The 17,911-nt window shown below is 43.7% G+C and overlaps 1 protein-coding gene and 1 pseudogene across 1 annotated transcript in view; both read right to left on the bottom strand.

Moving 5' to 3' along the window:
- The window catches only part of LOC126202959 (translation initiation factor IF-2-like), a 138,068-nt gene that overhangs the window by 90,232 nt on the left and 29,925 nt on the right, over positions 1-17,911 (bottom strand). The window contains exon 2 of the mRNA XM_049937079.1: positions 6,443-6,561. Coding sequence (XP_049793036.1) covers positions 6,443-6,561 — 119 coding nt within the window. The remainder of the gene's footprint in view (positions 1-6,442; positions 6,562-17,911) is intronic.
- LOC126204704 (small nucleolar RNA U3) lies at positions 5,458-5,559 on the bottom strand (annotated as a pseudogene).

Raw genomic sequence — 17,911 nt, 5'->3', positions numbered from 1 at the left:
AACCTGACCGGAGGAGGTTCGAGTCCTCCCTCGGGCATGGGTGTGTGTGTTTGTCCTTGGGATAATTTAGGTTAAGTAGTGTGTAAGCTTAGAGATTGATGACCTAAGCAGTTAAGTGCCATAAAGAATTCACACACATTTTGAACTAAAACCTGAAGAGTGGAGGACTGCTGTAGGCCGATACATCATCTGTCTGTCAAACAAGTAATTTCTGTTTTGCGTGTTAAAGATTTACGACTTTTAGCGTATAAGGTATCTGAGGAAGTGATCTGTATGCTCAGTATGTTTGAGCGGCTTGGAAATAGCACAATAACGTCGGCAGATGTAACAAATTACTGATTTTAATTTTGTTATGCTTGGCTTCCCAATCTTTTAATTCAGTGCTTCGAATTTTTCGCTGCTCGAACATGTCTTACTGGAGAAATTATTTACAGGCATGAAGAAAAGAACAGCAATCGATCGTGAAATCCATCGTTTTATTGCAACGGATCACGATTACAACTGGTTTTGCGCACAACGGCATCATATGGATTCGAATCTAAATGAAATAATTTGTGGAAAATTCGAAACACTTTGAACGAACGAAAACAAAAATTGACGTATGTGCATTTTTATGGTAACGATCGACAGCAAGAGTTCCTCACATCAAAACACGCAACAAACAATCCTTTTTAACTAGTCGAAGTTTCTCGGTAAATGAAGACTCATCAAGGGCATTTCTTTCATAAGTTATGAAGTAGAATAGGACCTTAATTTGAACAGATTCTTACCGATAACTTGTTTGTTGTCTGAATTACGCATATCTTGAATGGTGACGGGCACTAATGGGTGCAGTAAGTAGCTTCGGTGAATAAAAGCATCTACTGTACGTGCGATCAATTCATTACCTACACTAACTCGACTGTAATAAATTGTACGGTTCTGCCATGCGTTTACAATGAGATCTCGACGAACGCTCGTCTGGCTAAAAACATGTGGTCTATATACTGGGTGACGTTACAGTTTATGTATATTCGCTTGAAATGGTATCGCTATGGCAATAAAGTGCAATATCCCATATAAGGTATCAGTTTAGAAACTGTGCCTTGTTGCAAATTCTAGCTTGTATGATGTTGCAGTACAGATGCAAGAAAACTACGCTCGCGGTTCGTTGTCTAAGCGGGTAAGAGTACCACTTAATTTTACCTCTACCTTTCTTTGTGTTATACTCTGTATCTAGTGAATACTAAACTTGTAAACGAATTGGGTCGATCACCTGAGGCAGTATGGTGAAATACATGTAACCATTTTCATGTAGGATCATCAACAAAGATCTGCCTTCCTAATATGAAAGATTCTTACTCGATAAGTATTTGGAAGTTTATTTCGTTAATGGTAGTCATTATCAGCTACTACCTGATGCATGACTGGTGATGCAAATGGACGTATTTCATAAGGAAAACCCCAAAATGTAGAGAAATAAGAAGTAAGAGACAGTTCTCCGAATTTCTGTTAGTTCTGCGTGAAAGTTAGATGTTAAAATTAATGCAAACGTCAACCACAACTCACCTTTAGTGTTAAAGATCTTCCGTGTCGACCGATACCCTGGTGTGTTACTGGATGTGTATGGTCAGCGACAGAAACAAAATTTGTCGTTGTGTAACGTCATCTCGAAGAGCAGCCCCAGTGAACTCCGACAGAAAAAAATCTGTTGTGCCATTCACTTTCCTCCGGTACTCGTTCGAGAAAACCGGCGAAAATGTGTGTCAACAGCGTGCATGCAGTTTACTCGATAAACAAGAGCATTATCCGGTCGTCTGTTCGTTCCTGTATTCAATTAAAAAGTGTTACATCGATTGTCTATTTTTTATTGCTATCTGGTATTTTTAATCAATGATTCGTTCAAATAATCCTGTGAACAAACTGTAGAAAAAAATACGCGATTCTATGAACATTTTATGAGTGTATGGAAAGGACAATGCTTCAGTTTTGTTTTTTCTTTCATCAAGGACATTGTTAATGGTAATTATATTCACTTAGTAAGTTTTAGGACAGAATATTCAGTAGATACATCCCAATAACCAAATATCTGAAACGCTGATTGCAGAAATGAAGTAAGTCCGTGTTTGTACATTTTACAGGAGAACGAGGAAACTGAATGTCTCTTTTCAATGTGAGAGATAATTTCATATTTTTATATACACGCGTCCTATAGACAAAACGGCTTTGACACGATAAGCTTATGAATTTAGTTTGAATTGCTGTTTCAAATAATAAAAATTAGGAAAAAAGTAATGACATTTCGTGCAGTCATCAGAGTTTTTTATGGGCCTATGTCTTCGAGCCAAGCTGCTGAATTGGTGTGATTGTTACACACATCATGTGTCTTAAAGTCAGTCAAATCCATTAATGCTATAAAATGTGTGACGAAAGATTTATGGTCTTGAAGGTCTCTTCGGGTTTGCTGCCGGATCCTAAAATCAACTTGACTCGACATTTCGGCGATCCAACTGGTCGCCATCTTCAGGAAAATGCTGCCTCTGCTGATGAGTCCCGCTGAGAACTGACGCCAGGTTGCAAATCGACGTCCCATATAGGCCACCGTTCAGTAGACGGCGCATGCGCCGCCCATCACGGTTTCTGCCTTCCAAAACAGGGAGGTGGCGCCGCCCTTAGTGAAACACTGCTGGCAACGACATATCGCAATCAAGGCCGCACCGAAGAACGTTCAGTTTTGGTGTGAGGTAACACAGGATTCCACATTTTGCTAAGAGGAAACCCATTGTCTTCGTTGATTAAATTATCAGCCAACCTAAAATCAATCGCCTCTTTATACACTCCTGGAAATGGAAAAAAGAACACATTGACACCGGTGTGTCAGACCCACCATACTTGCTCCGGACACTGCGAGAGGGCTGTACAAGCAATGATCACACGCACGGCACAGCGGACACACCAGGAACCGCGGTGTTGGCCGTCGAATGGCGCTAGCTGCGCAGCATTTGTGCACCGCCGCCGTCAGTGTCAGCCAGTTTGCCGTGGCATACGGAGCTCCATCGCAGTCTTTAACACTGGTAGCATGCCGCGACAGCGTGGACGTGAACCGTATGTGCAGTTGACGGACTTTGAGCGAGGGCGTATAGTGGGCATGCGGGAGGCCGAGTGGACGTACCGCCGAATTGCTCAACACGTGGGGCGTGAGGTCTCCACAGTACATCGATGTGTCGCCAGTGGTCGGCGGAAGGGGAAGGTGCACGTGCCCGTCGACCTGGGACCGGACCGCAGCGACGCACGGATGCACGCCAAGACCGTAGGATCCTACGCAGTGCCGTAGGGGACCGCACCGCCACTTCCCAGCAAATTAGGGACACTGTTGCTCCTGGGGTATCGGCGAGGACCATTCGCAACCGTCTCCATGAAGCTGGGCTACGGTCCCGCACACCGTTAGGCCGTCTTCCGCTCACGCCCCAACATCGTGCAGCCCGCCTCCAGTGGTGTCGCGGCAGGCGTGAATGGAGGGACGAATGGAGACGTGTCGTCTTCAGCGATGAGAGTCGCTTCTGCCTTGGTGCCGATGATGGTCGTATGCGTGTTTGGCGCCGTGCAGGTGAGCGCCACAATCAGGACTGCATACGACCGAGGCACACAGGGCCAACACCCGGCATCATGGTGTGGGGAGCGATCTCCTACACTGGCCGTACACCACTGGTGATCGTCGAGGGGACACTGAATAGTGCACGGTACATCCAAACCGTCATCGAACCCATCGTTCTACCATTCCTAGACCGGCAAGGGAACTTGCTGTTCCAACAGGACAATGCACGTCCGCATGTATCCCGTGCCACCCAACGTGCTCTAGAAGGTGTAAGTCAACTACCCTGGCCAGCAAGATCTCCGGATCTGTCCCCCATTGAGCATGTTTGGGACTGGATGAAGCGTCGTCTCACGCGGTCTGCACGTCCAGCACGAACGCTGGTCCAACTGAGGCGCCAAGTGGAAATGGCATGGCAAGCCGTTCCACAGGACTACATCCAGCATCTCTACGATCGTCTCCATGGGAGAATAGCAGCCTGCATTGCTGCGAAAGGTGGATATACACTGTACTAGTGCCGACAGTGTGCATGCTCTGTTGCCTGTGTCTATGTGCCTGTGGTTCTGTCAGTGTGATCATGTGATGTATCTGACCCCAGGAATGTGTCAATAAAGTTTCCCCTTCCTGGGACAATGAATTCACGGTGTTCTTATTTCAATTTCCAGGAGTGTAGACACTGTTCCAAAAACCGGAAATGTTGGCAACCACAACAGTTTCCTCAAATTTCATATTGTGTCCCTCATTTAGGCAGTGTTCTGCTACCGCCGATTTTTCCGGCTGTTGTAGCCTCGTATGACGGCGATGTTCCACACACTGTGCGAATAGAACGGCCAATGTACGCCAATGTAAGACAGGTGTGTGGAACATCGCCGTCATACAAGGCTACAGCAGCCGGAAAAATCGGCGGTAGCAGAACACTGCCTAAATGAGGGACACAATATGAAATTTGAGGAAACTGTTGTGGTTGCCAACGTTTCAGGTTTTTGCAACAGTGTCTATAAAGAGGCGATTGAAATTAGGTTGGCCGACAATTTAATCAACAGAGACAATGGGTTTCCTCTTACAAGGGAACCTCCCCATCGCACCCCCTTCAGATGTAGTTATAAGTTGGCACAGTGGATAGGCCTTGAAAAACTGAACACAGATCAATCTAGAAAACAGGAAGAAGTTGTGTGGAACTATGAAAAAATAAGCAAAATATAGTCCATGCTTGAGATATGCAACATCAATGCTACTGCGAGTTCAGGAGCGGCGTGGTCCCGTGGTTAGCGTGAGCAGCAGTGGAACGAGAGGTCTATGGTTCATGTCTTCCCTCGAGTTAAAAATTTATTTTCTTTATTTTCGCAAAGTTAAGATCTGTCCGTTCGTTTATTGACGTCTCTGTTCACTGTAATAAGTTTAGTGTCTGTGTTTTGCGATCGCACCACAAAACCGTGCGATTAGTAGACGAAAGGACGTGTCTCTCCAATGGGAACCAAAAACGTTTGATCGAAAGGTCATAGGTCAACCGATTCCTCCACAGGAAAACACGTCTGATATATTCTATACGACACTGGTGACGGCATGTGCGTCACATGACAGGAATATGTTGTCGACCCACCTAACTTGTACACTTGGCGAATGGGTAAAAAGATTCTTCTACCTCGTTCGATTTAGGTTTTCTTGTGGATGTGATAATCACTACTAAAAAGTGATGAAAACATAAGAGTTTGTCACATAAACCGAAAAAAATTTTTCATCTGAGAGAGGACTTTTTTTTTTCTTTATAATCTCATTTTCTTCGCTTCGTTCGTTGCATCTGCTCAGGGCGGACGTCGTAAAACATCCGTTTAAGTTCGTTGATGATCAATTAACTCAGTTTTTTTTATTACCAAACACGCTGAGCTACCGTGTCGGCTATAAAATTTTCTCTGGAGGGAAGACTTGAAGCTTTGAACTAGAGAGAGTTGAAGACATACTACAGAAATGATCCTGTGAAGTATGATCTTGACTTGAACGAAGGACCTCTAGTTCCGCAGATGCTCACGCTAACCACGGGACCGCGGCGCTACAAGCTCATGTGCTCCTTGATGTTCCTTATCTTGCACATAGACTATTCAGTTTGTATATTTTGCTTATTTTTTAATAGTTCCACACAACTTCTTCCTGTTTTCTCGATTTGATCTGTGTTCAGTTTTTCAAGGCCTATCCACTGTGCCATCTTATAACTACATCTGAGAGGGGTGCGATGGGGAGGTTCCCTTGTTAGCAAGACGTGGAATCCTGTGTTACCTCGCACCAAAACTGAACGTTCTTCGGTGCGGCCTTGATTGCGATATATCGTTGCCAGCAGTGTTTCACTAAGGACGGCGCCACCTCCCTGTTTTGGAAGCCAGAAACCGTGATAGGCGGCGCATGCGCCGTGTACTGAACGGTGGCCTATATAGGACGTCGATTTGCTACCTGGCGTCAGTTCTCAGCGGGACTCATCAGCAGAGGAAGCATTTTCCTGAAGATGGCGACCAGTTGGATCGCCGAAACGTCGAGTCAAGTTGATTTTAGGATCCGGCAGCAAAACCTGAAGAGACTTTCAAGACTTATTACGCCTGGAAAGCCTACGTAATCACATCGAGATTTATGGTACGTGTGGTTCTGCAATCATCGATCCAGTAAGTTAATACACGTGGGTTACACTGTTACCTCCTGTACTCCTGGAAGCATCAGTTCAAGCAATTTATATTCTACTATCTCAGATCATACTGTACCGGGAGTAGTCGACTAGCAGCGTATAATTCCAACAAGTATTGGCAGCCTACCGCCCCCAGACTAACCGTCACCGGCCGTGGGTTAGTACAGTTAGTTCGTCCATCGTCCGCTTGAGGGAGCGCTTACTTGAGGCTGCCGTACTGCGCTCTGGCGGTCCTTGTGGAAGGCTCCGGCTCTTCAGCAGCGTCCTCCGCGGGTCGGGCCCCCACCGCCGCCACAGCCACCAGCGCCAACAGTAACCATCGCTACAACAAACACGTCACATTGTCAACACTGTTCTGTCGTCTTCATCGAACAAGATGTGGCACTTCTTAAAAGAATACAATAAATATATATCTGGCAGTGCTTTCATCGAAAAACTGTATGTACACATATAAAAAATGTACCCATTAACAGTTTCGACTTCTGCACATCCTCGCACTTGGCAAATGCATCTTTCCAAGTTCACCTGACTCTCCTGTTTGAGTTGTGTAACAGCTATAGAGAAGAAAAGAAAAGCCGCCATCTTTGGCCGCAACACTCGACGATTCCATTGTCCCGAATTCCATCTTTCCATCTCCAGCCATACCACTCCCTTAACTTGCACAGTAAAGTAGTTAGAACTAAACTGTTAATTCATAGGCCGGCCGGGGTGGCCGAGCTGTTCTATGCGCTACAGTCTGGAACAGCGCGACCGCTACGGTCGCAGGTTCGAATCCTGCCTCGGGCATGGATGTGTGTGATGTCCTTAGGTTAGTTAGGTTTAAGTAGTTTTAAGTTCTAGGGGACTGATGACCTCAGAAGTTAAGTCCCATAGTCCTCAGAGCCATTTGAACCATTTTTTTGTTGATTCATACTTCCTCACCATGTACCATAAAGCACAAAAAGTACTACAATTACTAACACCTGGTGCCTACATCCTTCTGTCATCCTCAACTCTTAATTCCTCGGCCGGCCGAAGTGGCAGTGCGGTTAAAGGCGCTGCAGTCTGGAACCGCAAGACCGATACGGTCGCAGGTTCGAATCCTGCCTCGGGCATGGATGTTTGTGATGTCCTTAGGTTAGTTAGGTTTAACTAGTTCTAAGGTCTAGGGGACTAATGACCTCAGCAGTTGAGTCCCATAGTGCTCAGAGCCATTTGAACCATTTTTTTCTTAATTCCTCATCTGTCCCATCATACCCTACGTCAGTGTTGGCTAGACGTTTCCCCCTCCAAAATTTTCCAGTTCCTTGAAATTCTCGAGAGACATGCAGTCGGCCTTGCATTCTGAACTCGATTGTCTTCCTCGATTCGCACCCTATGCCAAAGCACCCAGCGGGACACGTCCTCCGTACAGAATGCTTCCGAACCCAGCATGTGAACTATAGAATCCAATTCCAGCATTATGCGAAGCGTGTTTGTTAAATAAGTACCGTTTTGAAATTAAAAAAAGACGTGCTAAGATAACCAAATAATTTTATTTTTACATGAAAGCCGGTAACTTAATCTACTTTTCTACAGCCGGCCGGTGTGGCCGTGCGGTTCTAGGCGCTTCAGTCTGGAACCGCGTGATCGCTACGGTCGCAGGTTCGAATCCTGCCTCGGACATGGATGTGTGTGATGTCCTTAGGTTAGTTCGGTTTAAGTAGTTCTAAGTTCAAGGGGACTGATGACCACAGATGTTAAGTCCCATAGTGTTGAGAGCCATTTGAACCACTTTTTACTTTTCTACATAATTTCCATCAATACTGACGCACTTGTCACACTGTCGTACCAGTTTTTGAATACCGTCCTCATAGAAGTCTGCCGCCTAACTTGTTAATCACTGCACCATCACTGTTTTGACTTCGTTATCGTCCTGAAGACGCTGATCGCCCAGGTGTTTCTTCAAGTGCAGGAACAGATGGTAGTCACTGGGCGCAGGATCAGGGGTGTACGGAGGATGATCTAGAGTTTCCCATCGAAAAGATCTGATGAGATCTTTGGTCTGATTTGCCACATGCGGACGGGCATTGTCTTGCAGCAAATGGCTCTGAGCACTATGGGACTTAACTTCTGAGGTCATCAGTCCCCTAGAACTTAGAACTACTTAAACCTAACTATCCTAAGGACATCACACACATCCATGCCCGAGGCAGGATTCGAACCTGCGACCGTAGCGGCCGAGTGGTTCCAGACTGTAGCGCCTAGAACCTTCTTGGCCACTCCGGCCGGCTGTCTTGCAGCAAAACGATGCCCTTGCTCAACTTCTATGGACTGTTGCTTTGATTCTAGTGTGGCGTAGGTCACCCATATGTCATCGCCCGTAACAATTTGGCTTAGGAAATCATGCACATTCATCAACCCCACGTGCGCACAATTTTCGGTAATTCAAGTGCTCGGTCACAAAGCCATTCAAAACACTACGAGAAACATTAGGAAAGTCATCCCGCAAGGAGGAAATCGTAAAGCGTCTGTTTTCTCTCACCTTATTGTCCACTTCCTGCACCAAACATTCATTAACGACCGAAGGGCGCCCACTCCGTTGTTCATCACGCACATTTGTGCGGCCATCTTTAAATGCTCTCACCCACTTTCTTACCATTCCATCAACAGTAATGTTTTCTCCGTAAACTGCACAGATCTCATTATGAATATGATCGCTTTTAGGCCTTTAGCACTAAGAAATCTTATAACAGCCCCATACTTCACAGTCGGCGGAACTCAGGGGAGTATCGGAGGCATCTTAAACAGTCAGTACACAACGTAAACAAGGAAGAATCAGACTGTAATGGCGTCAGTGCGTAGATTAAGGTACAGGCTTTCATGTAAAAAGAAAATTATTGCGATATCTTAGCACATCTTTTTTTAATTTCAAAGCGGTACTTACTTAAAAAACACGACTCGTATATCCTGCGTCTCTAACCTAGGTACCCAGCTGCGCCATTACACCCATATCACATCTGTAATGGTCCTGGATGATTGCCCATTCTCTTCAACCGAAACATCAGATAACTTCCATTTTAAAACCATTTAGTATGTCCGAACTTATACTTTTCTTAGCAGTTATAATCTACAACGTCCCTTCAAATCACTTTGAGATGCCCCTTACGGTTTTTTTATTGCCCCATTACAGAATCGTCTTTTCACCTATATCATAAACTTGTTATTTTTCCATACATGATCAAAAACACAATTTCAGACCAGGATTCATATCATTTTCACTACAAGATTTTAACTAGTGTACAAATTACCAGTCTTCTTAGTCTTTTTTTTAACACATTAACATATTGAAAATGTTAAACGTTTCTTCCATGTACAGATTTAAAGCAATAATTTTATTCCATATTTTAACATCATTGTAATAGTCAAAACAATTTTGACTGAAGAACGGTCCTTCTCCTCAGCACTCCACCCACACTGAAGGAAATCAAAAAATATAAATGAGTATCGACTCCAGTCGCATTAAATGCTGCGTACCTGTTACTTGGACATTAAAGTAACACGTTCTGCACCATCAGCCTGCCTCGATAACATGTTGCTATCTGGCTATATATTTCATGTGGGCGACAGAGGCTACAGGAATAAACATCGTAGATCGTCCCTGGGACACCAGAGCTAGAGCTAAAGGAAGTGGACAGGTATTGACAGCAAATACGGTTTAGATGGTTGGGTACTCATAATGTAAAGCAGCTTCCAAGCGAATGAGAAGCTTCCAGTGTCGCACTATGATCTCCTCTCTCTTTGTTAGTAAAGAATGAACAGATTTTCCACTTCCGCCATTCATTAAGTTGTAAGCTGCCGTTAATATAACGGCACTGGCAGCCATAGAGTGGTGTTTCAGCACCTATCGGACTCCACTACGGCGCTGTCGCTTTGTTTGTTTGACATACGTGCTCGCTTGCTATGCTACGACTCGGGTAGGCGCGCTGGCCCCGAATAGAACCCGCCCGGTGGATTACCGACGTCAGCCGGTGCGTTGGCCAGCCTGGATGTTGTTTTTAGGCGGTTTTCCACATCCCGCTAGGTGAATACCGGGCTGGTCCCCACGTTCCGCCTCAGTTACACGACTCGCAGACTAACCGTGCCAATCCTGCGAAACTGCGGGACAAGGCGCCAGCGAAAGAAGGAAAGAAAGGAAGAACCATAACATTTCTAAGATCCATCGATGAACACATCGAACGAAAAATTAACCACCTTCCGGAGACATTACTCAAGTACTGAGTAACACACTGGCTAGCTATGATAACGGTCTAAATTCGGCGAAGCGGAGTTGACAAATTTCTCTCGGTTTACCATATTCCGCTAAAGCCACACATTGATGATTGGATTCCGTACAGCCACAAAATGTTGGGTTTGTTGATTACTACTTTTCACCAGCTGCTCCAATGGGATTCCGATCGGGTGAGCTAGTGAACCAGTCGACGCGTGACTGGATGACTGTTTGTCAAACAAGGAGCGTATGCCTGCAGCCCACTAAAGACGGCTGTTCTCGTCTTAGAGGACAAGCGTGCCTACAGCATCATGACGATATAGAAGAGAGGAGCAACACTTCGACAACGATAATGCAAATATAAAAATTGTGGTTCATGAGTGCGGTAACCTGAATTAATGAGTCCAAGTCATGGTTCGAAAAGCACCCACAAAAATCATAGAACCACCTCTGGCCTAACTTCTTCGCTCTCTCAGTCCATATCCGTGGAATTTTGCTCTTTTTCTTGCCTCTGTATACAGATGTACTTTTACGCTTATAGACCGATGGTTAGAGAGTATCGACATCCAGTTTTTAGTTTTAAAACCAAAGCGGAGAACCTTGGAAAGTTAGTTTACAGCTTTTCGTGTGCAGACGATGGTTACTTGTACAAATCGAAAAAGTATGTAAGTAATTACTGTGCCTAAATATTAGACCGACAATCTAAATTTTTTCCTAACGTACGCTGACTTTTCTAGATATTGAGAATTAGTTCAGATTTCTATTCATTTTGTTCGTTGCCATGAAATAACCCATTTTCGAAGACCCTCATATGTGGACCGCAGGTCACAATGCATTTTTAATAATTTGAATTTGGTCTTCGGTAATGGAATACTGAAATAACTGTTTCTTTTACACTCAACAAAAATGCATAAAATATTAACTGATGAGCAATTAGAAGCTCTTTTCAATGATAGCAATATGGAATTATCTGATTAGGAAGATAGCGAATTCTCGTTTTTGACTGAAGATTGTCCTACTGAGCTTGAAGAAACTGCCTTGTATACATTAAGAGCGTTAAGGTGTCGCACCATTAGCTAGGATATCCTTCTACATTGAATTCCTCTGACAGTGACGATGTAGATGATGAAGAAAATGTGAAAAAAAGGCCAAGAAAAGCTGTGCTGCAGCCATTTACAGAAGTTAGGTTGGCCAACTTCCAAAATTTGTCGAATCAATAAATACCTCAAAATAAAGGAAACCTGTCCGAAGTTTCAAGATAGGGGCATGTCGGTCAAATGTGGAAGGTATTCATGAATTGTGAAAAATAATTGTTTTGAAGCTTATGATAAAACGCACCGTAAAGAATTATTTACTGAGAGTAGTAAATTATTACTTGCCAGAAATTATTATATGACTAACATTTTCTTGTATTTATGAAGTTGTTTTAGAGTATTAGCAAAAACCTGTAATAGAAATCATATATCTCAAGAATATTAATATTAATAATGCTATTCCTGTGTGCATTGGCACATACAGTTTACTATTTCAAATAAAATAAATGCATTGCTGAAAAAATGTTTTTAATGAAGAAGGGGGGGGGGGGGAGAGAATATACGAAGCAAGGACAAGCACGGTCTCACGAAAAGTGAGACTTGACGCCCACTTACGTAGACCTCCAATTATGGCTTAGTGAACCATCAAAAAATCTTTCATTGTCGTTTGTGTGATGTTTCTTTATTAGTTTGCTGACGCACATGAAAAGAAAGCTTCAGACATTGTGGGGTAAACGTATTACTGGTACGTCGCTGGACTGCACGCGTTGCAACGTTTGAACAGATGCAAAATCATGACTTGCTGGATCCAATGAACGCATCCAATCAGCAACTGACGAGTTGTTGAGTTGTTGAGCCCACTGAAACCGTGCACTTATATGTATCACTGTGAGCAATAGCCTTTCGCGAGATATCCGACTGCGAATGTCCATTGCTCAAAATGGTTCAAATAGCTCTAAGCACTATGGTACTTATCATCTGAGGTCAACAGTCCCCTAGACTTACAACTACCTAAACCTAACTAACCTAATGACATCACACACATCTGTGCCCGAGGCAGGATTCGAACCTGCGACCGTAGCAGCAGGGCGGTTCCGGACTGAAGCGCCTAGAACCGCTCGGCCACAGTGGCCGGCGAATGTCCATTGCATTGCGTTCCATTTGCAATGTTCGCTCTGGAGCTGATTCACATAGACATGTGCTGGGTTCTCTGACAGCACCAGTTCCTGTCTGGTTCCAGAGAGGGTTTTACTGACAATTCCTCTGGTCCCTGTCTGTTAAGTACTTTTTACGACTATTAATCTTCTACCGCGTTACATTTCTGAGAGCGGTACCCCATTCCGAGTAGAAGCTTTGGACAGTCTGAGTTGATTCACCAACATATCGGGCAAATTCATTCACGGTGTGGCCCTGAACACTTCCAAACATGTTAGCTCCTGTTAAAATTTGATTTGAAAAAACTCTTTTTAATGACTGGATCGAATTTACATAAGAAAATTAAAATTAGTTGCAAATAAGAGCCATCTACATATCTGTAGACAACCTCTTTACAAAGTAATATTAACGACACAAAGGTGTACGTAGAAACATTTTCAGTATTTGCACTAGTGCATAAAAGTTTTCTCACTGAACTTTCCTTCCATAAAATTTGCGAGTTAATGCTTGATGTGATTTTTCGTTGTACAACCAGTTTCTCAGGTCTGCATCTTATATGAGGATGATATGCTCTTAAATTTTCAGAGCAACAGTGGAATCTTTGTATTCATTTACAGATAACAGTTCCATCGTATATTAGTTCCGTAGGTGACACGTTGACATTTTCACGATGAGAGATAGGTTTCTAGCTTTGTTCCCCCCATTCATTTTAAAATTTTTAATTTTACTTGCATGTAAAAAAATTGTTAGAATATTTGCTTGTTCTCGTGTATTCCTACAGTGTACAGCCAGGCTCAACTTTGTCGTTGCGTTCCACAGAAATGCAAGTCACCGCATGGTGATTGTTACTGGCACATTGGGACATCCAACTTGCGTTCATTCTTTTGTTTAGTATGAGCATGGTATGTTATACCGAAAGCTCAAATTTTGTTGTTGTTGTTGTAACATTGTATAGCCGACTGTAAAATGGGGCGAGTCAAATTTATACCAACATTTTTATTCCAAATTGTTAAAATCCGAGGCTGACAGACTTACAATGGAGCAGAGAAGAGTGATTGCAAAATTATGGAAGCTGTGCAGTCGGCAGCAGAACTGCGATTAACGTTTGTGGAACGATTTCCAGATAGACGGCCACCAACTCATTTAGGAATTTTTCGCATTTACCAGAAGTTTGTAGCAGCTGGGTCAGCAGCAGCCAGTTATTACTGAAATGTGGGTCGACAAGAAGCTGGAAGAAGTGAAGCATACATTGGTTAAGTGCAGGAGGCCACGCTACGGAGTCCATCAGAATCGACGAGACGTTGCAGTCTGGAAAGAGGGATTCCACAGCGGACAATGCGATGCAGCAAGGCATTGTTAGACGAATTATTGTCACTCACGAAGCTACCTTTCATACCAGTGGTAATAACAATCGTCATAACACAATTTTCTGCGGCATTTAAAATACACGTACCGTTCATCGTTAGTGATCATGAACGTACATCGCCGAAGGTAAATGTGTGCTGTGCCGTGACCCCTACCGTTGTACTTGGCCGATTTTTCTTTACAGTCCCATAGGTGAATGCACGTGACTACTTGCAAATGCTGGAAGAGTTTGCCATCGATAACATGCACCAACATCTTAGACGAGAAGGGTAGTTAAAGATGAAAACCTCGGTTTTGCTTCGCCATGAGCTCCTCCTCCAAGACTATTTCCAACATGATGGTACACCGCCCCTTTTAGCTCTTTCCGTTCGTTCTTGTCTTGATCAGACGTTCCCAAAGTGTTGGATTGGTCACGACAGATGATTGTTATGGCCTCTCCAATCTCCGGATCTCACAACCTATGACTTTCGCTTATGGAGTATGACAAAGGATCGCGTGTGTAATACAAAAGTGAGAGACCTCAAAGAAGTCAAGGATAGAATAAGAGGCGTGATATCCAACATTTCCACAAAACTGTGTGTTTTCTGGCACTATATTCTACAGTTGAACGTTAGTTTGAGAGCGTTAATCGTGGTGGTGGTCACGTTGAGACTCTGCGTAACGAAAACTCTGAGTAAATGCTTTCTCTGAAATAGTGTGCACGTAATTTTAGATCAACCTGCATATATACGCTTTTTACTTACGTTCTTATGTTCTGCCATTTAACCAGATTAGTAGGTTTCACTTTTGTGTTTTGGAATTTCTTCGAACATTGCTATTTTGAATATTACTTTTTAAAGAGGTTGTAAGGCGACTTTCTGTATTTCGCTCGTTTACAGACCAGAAAATGGTTGTTGCTTACAACCAAAAGTAGCTAGGCATCGTCTTGTGTAAAACCATCTACATCTACATCTACATCCATACTCCGCAGCCCACCTGAAGGTGTGTGGCGGAGGGTACCTTGAGTACCTCTATCGGTTCTCCCTTCTATTCCAGTCTCGTATTGTTCGTGGAAAGAAAGATTGTCGGTATGCCTCTGTGTGGGCTCTAATCCCTCTGATTTTATCCTCATGGTCTCTTCACGAGATATACGTAGGACGGAGCAATATACTGCTTGACTCCTCGGTGAAGGTATGTTCTCGAAACTTCAACAAAAGCCCGTACCGAGCTACTGAGCGACTCTCCTGCAGAGTCTTCCACTGGAGTTTATCTATCATCTCCGTAACGCTTTCGTGATTACTAAATGATCCAGTAACGAAGCAAGCTGCTCTCCGTTGGATCATCTCCATCTCTTCTATCAACCCTATCTGGTACGGATCCCACACCGGTGAGCAGTATTCAAGCAGTGGGCGAACATGTGTACAGTAACTTACTTCCTTTGTTTTCGGACTGCATTTCTTTAACATTCTTCCAATGACTATCAGTCCGGCATCTGCTTTACCGACGATTAGTTTTATCTGGTCATTCCATTTTAAATCACTCGTAATGCATACTCCCAGACAGTTTATGGAATTAACTGCTTCCAGTTGCTGATATGCTATATTGTAGCTAAATGATAAAGGATCTTTCTTTCTATGTATTCGCAGCACATTACACTTGTCAACATTGAGATACAATTGTCATTCCCTGCACCATGTGTCAATTCGTTGCAGATCATTCTGCATTTCAGTACAATTTTGCATTGTTACAACTTCTCGATATATGGTTCAAATGGCTCTGAGCACTATGAGACTTATCATCTGAGGTCATCAGTCCCCTACAACTTAGAACTACTTAAACCTAAGGACATCACACACATGCATGCCCGAGGCAGGCTTAGAACGTGCGACCGTAGCGGTCGCGCGGTTCCATACTGAAGTGCCTAGAACCGCTCGGCCACAATGGGCGGCCCTCCCGATATACTACAGCAATATCCGCAAAACGCCTCAGTGAACTTCCGATGTTATCCACAAGGTCATTTATACAGGGTGTTACAAAAAGGTACGGCCAAACTTTCAGGAAATATTCCTCACACACAAAGAAAGAAAATATGTTATGTGGACATGTGTCAGGAAACGCTTGCTTTCCACGTTAGAGCTCATTTTATTACTTCTCTTCAAATCACATTGATCATGGAAAGGAAACACACAGCAACAGGACGTACCAGCGTGACTTCAAACACTTTGTTACAGGAAATGTTCAAAATGTCCTCCGTTAGCGAGGATACATGCATCCACCCTCCGTCGCGTGGAATTCCTGATGCGCTGATGCAGCCCTGGAGAATGGCGTACTGTATCACAGCCGTCCACAATACGAGCACGAAGAGTCTCTACATTTGGTACCGGGGTTGCGTAGACAAGAGCTTTCAAATGCCCCCATAAATGAAAGTCGAGAGGGTTGAGGTCAGGAGAGCGTGGAGGCCATGGAATTGGTCCGGCTCTACCAATCCATCGCTCACCGAATCTGTTGTTGAGAAGCGTACGAGCACTTCGACTGAAATGTGCAGGAGCTCCATCGTGCATGAACCACATGCTTTGCCGTACTTGTAAAGGCACATGTTCTAGCAGCACAGGTAGAGTATCCCGTATGAAATCATGATAACGTGCTCCATTGAGCGTAGATGGACGAAACGAAAATGAGTTCTAACATGGAAATTAAGCGTTTCCGGATACATGTCCACATAACATCTTTTCTTTATTTGTGTGTGAGGAATGTTTCCTGAAAGTTTGGCCGTACCTTTTTGTAACACCCTGTATACATTGTGAATAGCAGCGGTCCTACGAGACTACCCCGCGGCACACCTGAAATCACTCTTACTTCAGAAGACTTCTCTCCACTGAGCATGACATGCTGCGTTCCGTTATCTAGGAACTCTGCAATCCACATCTAAAAATTAAAAGATTTTTGAATTTTTTAAAATTCAACAAATTACATTAAGATCGCTTTCGCCGCTTCTTATAATGTCAAGAATTATTAATCAAACGATGGAAAATGCGGGAACGAATATAACAGTATTATGAAAAGGGTAGTTGCTACTCACCATATAGCGGAAACGCTGAGTCGCAGATGGGCACAACAAAGCTTTTGTCGGAAAAAGACGACACACACAGACACACACACACATACACACACACTCAAACGCACACCACCACACACGACCACAGTCTTTGTCAGCTGAAGCGTTGCGTTTGCGTACGCGTGCGCGCATGTGTGTATGTATGTGCGTGTGTGTGTGTGTGTGTGTGTGTGTTTTGTCTGTCTGTATGTCTGTCTGTTGTCTTTTTCGACAAAGGTTTTGTTGGCCGAAAGCTCATTTTGTGGCAATTTTTGTTGTTGTGTCTTTCTGCGACTCAGCATATCCGCCATAATGCTGAGTAGCAACTGTCCTTTACATAATATTGTAGTCTCATTTTTGCTCCTCTGTCTCACCGTCATACCGACCCACGTTACTGCGCTGAATCCATTCAACCGACTGACACAGCCACAGCACTATGACTTGCCTCAGCAGTATAGCTTCTCATACAGCATGGCACCAGTGCTGTACTATTTACAATGTTAGCAAGCGAATAATGGACTCTTTAAGGCGGGTAGGACGTCAAACGGGATGACTTGGAGCAGGAGAGACACCACAGGAATTTTCAATTTCCACTGTCTATACTTTTAAAAATAAATTGATAAAACTTTGTCAGAATAATCAGAAAGGATTCAGGATTTACCCTTATAGTGGTGGAAGTTCAAAAATATAAGAAAATTTTTATTTGTATTTCACCTTTTGTTCACTTACCATTGGCTGCATTTGTTGCTATAGGTACACTTTTCTTCATAAGTAAGGGACATTCTTCGATGAATTTTGTACAGCATGCAAACCATAC

The sequence above is a fragment of the Schistocerca nitens genome, chromosome 9, assembly GCF_023898315.1.
Source record: "Schistocerca nitens isolate TAMUIC-IGC-003100 chromosome 9, iqSchNite1.1, whole genome shotgun sequence".
Classification (NCBI taxonomy): domain Eukaryota; kingdom Metazoa; phylum Arthropoda; class Insecta; order Orthoptera; family Acrididae; genus Schistocerca; species Schistocerca nitens.
Note: the sequence above shows the minus strand (reverse complement) of the source record. Positions and strands in the feature narration are given on the sequence as shown.